The sequence below is a fragment of the Mycteria americana genome, chromosome 1 (assembly GCF_035582795.1).
Source record: "Mycteria americana isolate JAX WOST 10 ecotype Jacksonville Zoo and Gardens chromosome 1, USCA_MyAme_1.0, whole genome shotgun sequence".
NCBI lineage: Eukaryota > Metazoa > Chordata > Aves > Ciconiiformes > Ciconiidae > Mycteria > Mycteria americana.
The window spans coordinates 26,591,901-26,600,923 of NC_134365.1; the positions used below are offsets into that span (position 1 = coordinate 26,591,901).

At 41.3% G+C, this 9,023-nt stretch overlaps 1 protein-coding gene across 4 annotated transcripts in view; it reads left to right on the forward strand.

Moving 5' to 3' along the window:
* TSPAN12 (tetraspanin 12) overlaps nt 1-4,490 on the forward strand; it is a 47,044-nt gene extending 42,554 nt beyond the window's left edge. For 3 of the 4 annotated variants that reach the window (XM_075493316.1, XM_075493306.1, XM_075493332.1), the window contains one exon: nt 2,924-4,490. In XM_075493316.1, the coding sequence (XP_075349431.1) occupies nt 2,924-3,229 (306 nt within the window). In that variant the 3' untranslated portion in view covers nt 3,230-4,490. The remainder of the gene's footprint in view (nt 1-2,923) is intronic. The other variant, XM_075493324.1, reaches the window with a different exon arrangement.
* Nucleotides 4,491-9,023: the final 4,533 nt, after the last annotated feature.

The following is a 9,023-nucleotide window of genomic DNA, read 5'->3' on the forward strand; positions in this document are numbered from 1 at the left end:
TTGCCGAGGAAAGTATATTTATGTATTCTTTAATTGCAGGCTACCAACTATGAATGTGTCGCATAAGCAGAAATAAAATGCATAAATGTGAGGACAACAGGGGTGGCTGGATATTTCTCAATTTTGAAACTGATTTTGAACATGTATTAGAGCAGAACTGTGAGAGCATCATTAAATGGAGGGAGGCAGTCTATCTAGATTGGGCATAATTTGTCTCAGTTATGTGTCTGTACTGCAGGAGATGTAGGCATTAATGTTATTGCTCTCTGTTAATGGATGTTTCCTCTAGGCAACAAATGAACTGAATTTGAATACTGCTGTGGTTGAGCATTTTTAAACTGTGACCAGCATGTACCTTCATCCCTTAAAGTTATCAAAAGTATTAAAATGCAGCTAGTTTCTCTGTAATTAAAAACAAATTTGGAAAGTAGTATAATTACAACACTGTTTTCTAGTTGAAGAAAAAGACACCACCGTGACAATTTTTGTTCCTCATCAAGTTCAATTACATTGCTTTTGCTACAGTGTGGGGTTTTGTGTGTTTTTTCTTTTCAGATTTCAAAGAATGCACATTTACTCCTTATTCTGTCTAAACTATATTAATGTTTAAAAAATGACACACTGAAATGATGAATGGGGCAAAGACATTGAGATCCTTTAACTTACTCTGGTACAATTGTTATATAGTAGATTAATTTTATTTAGATCCTAAATGAGAATCTGTTGACTGCAGTGTGACTTTTGTGTGTGAGGCAGGCAAGAATCGAGCTTTTCATCAAATACATTCAGGACTGTAGCATTTGAAACTGTTGGCTTTGGGGAATTTCAGTGTGATTGAAAACTGTTATTTATCATGTCCTGTCTTCAGATTCTGTCGCTTTGATCAATTGCTTTCTTTTCATAGAAAAGCTATAAGAAATACAGAGTAAGGATATAAACACAAAAATGACATTTTGAAGACAATGCCTATTTTGATGGGTTCCTGATGTCTTCTGCTGGGACCAATGCCTTTTGGTACTTGTGGTGTTATCCCATCCAGATTATTACTGTGAATTTTCCCTTGGTGGCTGTGTTCCTTTGATTTCTGTGCTGTGAAGCCCTGTAAAGTTTAGAATAGAGAATAAGCATGGCCTAGAGTAGCTCAGGGCCTTCTCTTCAAAGTTTTATCCTTTCTAAGACTGGGCATCACCTTTTCTGGGCAGCACACACCGCATCTTGTGTTTACACTGTTGTCCAGTAGTTCCCAGAGCCAGTGTCTCTGTGTATCGTTGCTGCCTTATGAGGGCTTTGGAGCTTTCCTGAAGCCTCGTACAGTAATTATTTGTCCATTTAAGCAAACTGGGGAGCATGCACTTGGATTGGAAAGAGCTGAGGGGTCAAAGAGCAACTACTCTTTCTAAATTTCCATTCCTAGGAAACATCAGCTTGCTCAGTGGTAGGGAGAGGTGGTGTATGTGACCATCATCCTAATTCAGCATGTGGATGGTCAGCACTTTGGAGCAGGGTCTAGCTGCCTGCCTGCTTTTGTGCAGACAAGCAGCAGTAGCTGTTGTTACAGCTACCCGCACAGTGGTTAATGAAACAAAACAAGGCAGTAATACACTGAGGTGACTTTCAAACTCAAATGTCTGCATGGTCTGCATTGACATAACAGTCAATGGGATGTGTGTTGGTACTTGCATTGCTTCAGAGCTGTAGATAACCTGAGTCAGCCTGGGGACCTGCCGTGGCCAGGGGTGGTCCCTGCTGCAGCCAGAGATGGTGTCCAGGAGGGGCAGAAGTATGGAAACCACTATGCCAAAACAGTTCATTTTTGAACTGGTAAATTTCCCTGTCATTTTTCACAATATTGGCTTCAATGTTGCCTCCCAGTAACAATGACTTGGAGTTGATACGATTTTTTTTCTTCCCTTTTTTTTCTTTCCTCTCCTCTGAGCAAATAACCAACAGTTTTTTCAAAGACTTTGGGACATTACTGTGCTTTAAGTAGCAACAGCCCAACACAAGATATGAGACAAAACTGGCTCTTGGTATAATGCCATCATAATAATCGACAGAGAAGTTTCTACATTCAGATCAGAAATTAAGCCAGTTAATTTTAAAATATAGTCTACAGATAGGGGAGGTAGGCGGAGTGTAACTAAGATAAATGAGTATGTTTTCTGCAATGAGGAGGAATAAAAAGCAGGAGTAATGCCACATATATGTGGTATTATTACTACTAAGTACAAAGTAAAATCTGTTTGTATCCACTGCATTCTGGAAATTTTTCAGAAGTCCTCTGTTAAAGGTTATTCTGTCCGATGCTCCTTACTCGGATGGTGTGTGGAATGTAATGATTTTTCTACTCCCTGGGGACTTTCTGCGGAACTAATAAACTGGCATATAATGAGTCCAGATAAAACACTAAAAAAGAAAAGGTGGGAAGAAACACTGACGAGGTTATGCAGGTCTGTAGATCTTTCCTAGAATATTGTTTTAACTTCAGATTGTGGTATTATTTGTAGAAAAAGTCTAAAGCGTTTAAAATAATTGACAAGCTTGAAGATCTGCAATTTAAGGAGAGAAACAAGAGGATTAAGAGGATTTAATGGCTTTTAAACCTTCACAAAACCAGTTGAGTTTCTTTAAAAAATCAGTGATAGTTGATAGGAACTCAGATCAACTTTGAGTGATTTCTGAATTGAAGAATAGCACAGATCTCTTGGAGCTTGTTACATGCAGTAAACTCTCAGTGTATGAGAAAATTTAAAGATGGCATTATGGAAGCGATTAGGCAAAATAATTTTCAAAGTATTGTTTGAAGGAGGTGAGAGAAATTTTGAGGAGCCAGAAGTCCAGCACTAGGTAGGATGAGCTAAACCTTGGGAACTGCAAGGCAAATAATATTGACTAATTTTTTTAATCTATTTTTGTTTCATAGGGATGCGGTAAAAAAATGTACACTTTTTTGAGGGGGACGAAGCAATTGCAAGTGCTGAGATTTCTAGGAATCTCTATTGGAGTAACACAGATCCTGGCTATGATCCTCACTATTACTTTGCTGTGGGCTCTGTACTATGACAGAAGGGATCCTGGGGCAGATCAGATCATGGCCCTGAAGAGCGATACCTCACAGCAGCTGTCATGTCATTCCGTGGAGCTACTGAAACCAAGCTTGACAAGGATCTTCGAACACACATCCATGGCAAACAGCTTTAATACACACTTTGAAATGGAAGAGCTATAGGTGATGCAATGAATCTGAGAAGTCACAGAGGGTTTTAATTGGGTTTTGTTATTGTTTTTACTCTGTTCCATCAAGGATGCCAAATATACCAGTCTTCCTATGCTTCAGAAAACAGCTAACGAATGGAAGTGGAGGCCTGCATAGAAGGAAGGATAAGCCTGTGAGCCTCTTAGAAGAGGCGTGAAACAATTGATTTCAGTTTGTTTGTTTTTTAAAAGGCACTCATTCACTGGGCACAGTAATACTTAACTTATTGTCACAAGCTGTGTGGTGTGTAAAATACTGATTCATTCACAGGTAGACAGACGGAACCTCTAAGGAAGCATCACGGGAAAGAAAAAGAAGTACTCATCTTCTGACTGTGCTTTGGACAAACAAAATGTGACTTCAACTGAAATTGACTTTTACATTTTTAATAAGCCATTTGGAAAATGTCTTAATCAGGGATCTATGTATATATAATTGTGTGTTTTTGTGTGTGCATGGAAAGCAGAACTACAATTCAAGTCAATACTTGGATTTAAAAATTTGCAAGATTTGTAAAAAGGGCAAGATTTTCTTTTTTCTAACAAAATCTTTATCTTAGCTGTTGTTAAAGATGTTCTAAAACTTCTATTTTTATCTAACAACTTTAATTTTTAATTTTTAAATATGTTAAACAGGGATTAAAAACAAAACTATGGACAATAGACTCTAATTTTCTGAGTAATTCTGGAGAATTCTTCTTTGAAACAGTTTGTTCTGTGGACTATTTCTTAGTAAAAAGAAAAGAAAGAAAACCTTAAACTTTTTTTCCAAAATGGGAATCAATATGGGAGTAGCACATTTTTATGGATAAATCTTTTCTCCTGTCTGTGATTCCCCTGAAGGTAGAAAGAAAAGACTACAAGGAAAATGCTTACAGTTCTGGATGCTATTGCAATAATTGTAAAAGTACATAAGGAGAAATTATACTTCGGTGGTGTCTTCATTAAGAGCTCTCTAGTGGCTTAAAATGCCAAGTGGAAACAGCATTAAAATGTATTTATTGAGGTGGGGAAAGTGCATTTTACTGTATTTTTATGAACAATGTTTATTTCATAGGATTATTTTTACAGTTGGCCACGCTCCTGAAATATATATTTGTTCCACTGAGTACAGTAGTTTGTGGCAATGGGTTTTTACATAATATTACACTTTAAAAATTCTTTCATTTGTTTTGCAATTTGTAAAAGAAAAGGAAAAAAAAGCAAGGTGTGATTTGGTAGACAATAAAATTACTTTTGTCTTAAATTCCGTAATGGCTTTTTTTATTTTGAAGTTCTAGAGCGTGAATGCTTTGGGTGGGAGTTGGGAGGGTCCTCCTGCTAGTGTGAGTTAATTTGATGTGTCTTTACCCATTCCACTTATTCAGTTTCTCCATGACAGACTTGTACATTTCATTTTCTTTTTTTATTGCTTCTGAGAAAGCTTCTTAAGGGCTCATGAAATTAAGCTCTTCAGTTGTGTGGGCTGTTGTTTGTTTTTTAGCAGTCTACATGTGGGTGTAATTATTTCATGGGTACTATTGCAAGCAAGATTACCTTTCTGCTTTTGTACCTCTCCTACAGAAATGCTAATACTTATTTTGGGAGGTAAGAAAAAGGCTAAAGGATAGACTTTCCCAAAATTTTGCTTGGAGTATCTTTGTCAGAAATACTTTCGCATGCACTGTTCGGGAAGCCTTGTGCCCAGCATTACTGCAGACTTCATCCTTCCCACCGCTTAGCCTGGGCAGTGTTTCTGTAGCTAAGGGCAAGGTTCCTATGTAGAAAAAGAGCAGGTGTCTGAGAGCACCTGGATGTAGACCAGCTCTAGACTTCCACAGAGTGGAAGTGCCACAGAGACCTGTGGTGCTGCATAGTGGATTGAGCCATTGTTGGGGTTTTTTCCTCTGTTTTTAAAAAAAAAAAGCCAAACCACAAATTGTGGAATGTTTTGATTGTGGATTGCTTGGATTACATGTACACAGCTACATTCAGATTGTGGATTACAGCTGAATGTAGGGAATTTTACCCTAAGTAATGTAAAAAAAGGGCAGGAAGAAGTCCTGCCCCTTGTCCAGGAAATCCTGACACTTTACCCAAGTTTTACGCAAGGAGTGTCTGTGGAAGCTCCCTTAGCCATGCTCCAGCTATCCCGAGTCCTCCCATGGGAGGACTTTCCGGGCTACCAGTGAGGTTGCTTGTATATCTTCTTGTGTCTGGGTTAGAGCTCATGAAGGAACAAATATGGCAAGCCAGACTAGGGAGATTTGTTTGAGAAGTCCACAGCTAGAATTGGAGATACTGACAGCCCAGATCATTTGGTTTTAGGCTTCCCAGGTGGTGAGGAAGCACTGCCATTAGGTGTAGTCAGGTTATTCTAAGAGCAGGAGTACAGCTGTCTGAAAGGGTGAGCCAGTGTGCTTGCTGGGACAGGCTCAGGGGCAAAGGCTCCTCCCTTCTAGAGAAATGTTCATGTGGTAGAGTCCCTTGTTAGGGTATCCTTAAATCCAAAAACATTTGGACATTGACTTCTAGTGATCCTCTTCCTAGGCATTGAGGATTGGTATTTATGCACCCTGGATGTTAGTCTGACAAAAGAGGTTAGAGCTGCACAGTGACAAATCATGCTGGAGCCTCTGCGATCGGGGGGGGGGGGGGTTGGTATGCCATGCCATCCTTGGTTAAGCCCAGGATTGCTCCTGCAGGGGTGTAACTGGTAGCAGAGGTACATGTGGTGGTCCTTGTGGGGGTTGCAAGTCCTTGGAGTAAAAAGCAAGCAAGGTGTTAAAGGCACCCTGAGAAACAACAGGCTCCAGAAGGACAGAGTCTGCAGATGTCTCTGGGATCTGCTCAGGTTTTCAGTAAAGCAGCTCATTGCCTCTTGTTCAGCTCAAATAGTGAAGGGGTTTTCTCGTATCACAGCTAAAACAGGAGACTCTAGGCCCAGGAGGTGGGGTTTGAGGTAGCGCTTCTCCAAAACTGATTTGGTGGTGGTTCCCTCATTCAAGGATTGTTTGGGGTAGGGCTCCTTCCGGTGTTTGTGGACCCCCACGACAGTGAACATCTGTGGTCAGGGTAACCTCACTTGGGCTTGGCTACCTAAATCCTGAGCCAGTCTGCGTTCAGAATGGGGCTAGTTTCATTAGGGGAAAGACCCACAGGTCAGGAATGATAAAAGTATTCCCTTCCCTCGTAAGGACTACTGATAAGTATTCTGGGAAAGAGTCCTATTTTGAGTATCTAACCACATTTGCTGAAATAGGTCTCAGCTGTAAATTGGAATGCTTTCAAACTTTTTTCTTTCACTGTGCTCAGGCTATGAGGTGTCTCTGTTTTTCTAGGGCTTGTTCAAAGAGCCTTAAAATTGATTGACTAGGCTGCTGAGTCTGTTCCTGCAGAGCTTTAGGATATACGTAGGAGAGAGGCTGCTTGGCAAGAGGGGAACATTTAGAGATACTTGCAGCAGTGAAAACTGCTTCATCCTTTTATTTCCTTTTCCCCTGACTTTGCAGGAGTTCTGGGAGGAGAAGGGTGGTGTGTTCTTTCTTCTCTGCAGCGTGAACTGTAATGAGCCAAATCATAGCATGGCCAGCAGGACCAGGGAAGTGATCGTGCCCCTGTACTCAGCACTGGTGAGGCTGCACCTCGAATACTGTGTTCAGTTTTGGGCCCCCCACTACAAGAGGGACATTGAGGTACTGGAGCGTGTCCAGAGAAGGGCAACGAAGCTGGTGAAGGGTCTGGAGCAGAAGTCTTATGAGGAGCGGCTGAGGGAGCTGGGACTGTTTAGCCTGGAGAAAAGGAGGCTGAGGGGGGACCTTATCGCTCTCTTCAACTACCTGAAAGGAGGTTGTAGAGAGGTGGGGGTCGGTCTCTTCTCCCAGGTAACAAGTGATAGGACAAGAGGAAATGGCCTCAAGTTGCGCCAGGGGAGGTTTAGACTGGGTATTAGGAAATTGTACTTCACTGAAAGGGTTATCAAGCACTGGAACGGGCTGCCCAGGGAAGTGGTTGAGTCGCCATCCCTGGAGGTATTTAAAGGACGTTTGGATGAGGTACTTAGGGACATGGTGTAGTGGTGGTCTTGGCAGTGTTAGGTTTATGGTTGGACTCGATGATCTTAAAGGTCTTTTCCAACCTATACGATTCTGTGATTCCTGTTACAACAACCAACTATGGAGCTGCTCCTTTATGTTTTCCACAGGTCGCTTAATGTTGAGGAGAGTGACTGTGTTAGAAAAGGGGTCTCCCCTTGCCCACATCGGGTGTTTCCGTTCAGCCCAGTGAATCACCCCGGGTCTGTGGGACTGTGCCCGTAGCTGTGGGGCTGAGGAAGGTTTGCACCACTCAGTCATGACTTGGGAGTATGGGGATGCTTTTAGGAGGCAAAATTCACTATTCTTGGTCTTTGGACAAGGTATTGATTCATCTGCCAGCAGGTTGTATGATAAGGCTTTCTGAAGGAAACATAACTATGTTTTTTGTTCTTTATAATGGTTCATTTTGTAAAAGCAACCTGTAAATATAAGGGAAATTATAAAGAATAAATAGTAAAAAAAGACTGTTGGTCACCGTGACTATACAGTTAAATATGATGGAGACAGCAATTTTCAAATAGTTTTTGAAGTTTTTACCACAAAAGCATTATGTTTAATTCATATGAATTGCTATTATTGAAGTGAGATTGTATCTAAAACTTTAAAACTCGTGTATGATTGACTACATTTCTTAAAAAAAACTGGAGTGTCCTAAATACTTTGGAATTTTTATGTGTCTACTTGCTTTTTATTCAGCGCTCCCCCACCTTCAATTGTTTCTTGTACGTAGATACTGTGAAAATGGGTACCTTAAAAGTAGATAAATAAATAATGCAAGTAGGTAAGAAACTAAGCTGCCCGGGTAATTAGGTATATCTTATAGTCTTTGTCAGTCTAAATGTGTTGCTCACTCCTGACTGCTCTTTCAGCTGCATGTTTACATATCCTGTCAGCTGATTGCTATTCCAGAACACCTGAAAATCTTCAGATGTTTCCATAGTCAATGGGAAAATAAAGTCCTGGTGGGCCCCAGATGCAGGAAAGAGAGCATCTGACCTCCTAAGCACCCTCCCTGCCCAAAACTTTATGATCCTGTAATTTCACTAATGTATCCTCCTCCAGACCGGTTTCCTCTCTGAAAGCCACCCTTCTCCCTGGAGCAGCTGAGGTTGCATCGCGTTCTCAGCTGCGAAAGCCTTCTCTCAGCAGTCAGTATGTTTCCACAACGAGTATATCCAAAACCTTAAGATGTAAAGCGTACGCTTCCAGTTTGTCTCCGGTAGCCATTTTATGGGAGGACAGTCGTTCTCCTTAAAAATGCTCTGGGATGGTTCACAGGCAGGTATTACTTTTACCTCTTTCCCCCCACCACAGAGCAGCGAGCTCCTGGCAGAGGCAGCCGTCACACATGCCAGAACTATGGTACATGCAGCTGATAGATCAGCATCATCTGCACTGCCAGTCGCCCTTTGTAAGTGATACACGGTGTGTCGTTACCCGCTGTTACACTACAAAAGGAGTTTGATCTCATCTGTGCACTAGTATTTTATCAGGAGAATTTGGTATCAGGTTTGGGGTGGCTCTGTAGCCTGGGAGGTTCAGCAGAGCAGTCAGTGTCTGGACGAATTGAAAACGTAGCGGATACTTCTTTAAAAGTACAGATAGAGAGGTGGAGTTTGTATTGCTGGAAATAACTTAATGCCCCAATTTTCTCTGCTGCAGGCTGGGATGGGAAAGGTGACGGCCGCTCAC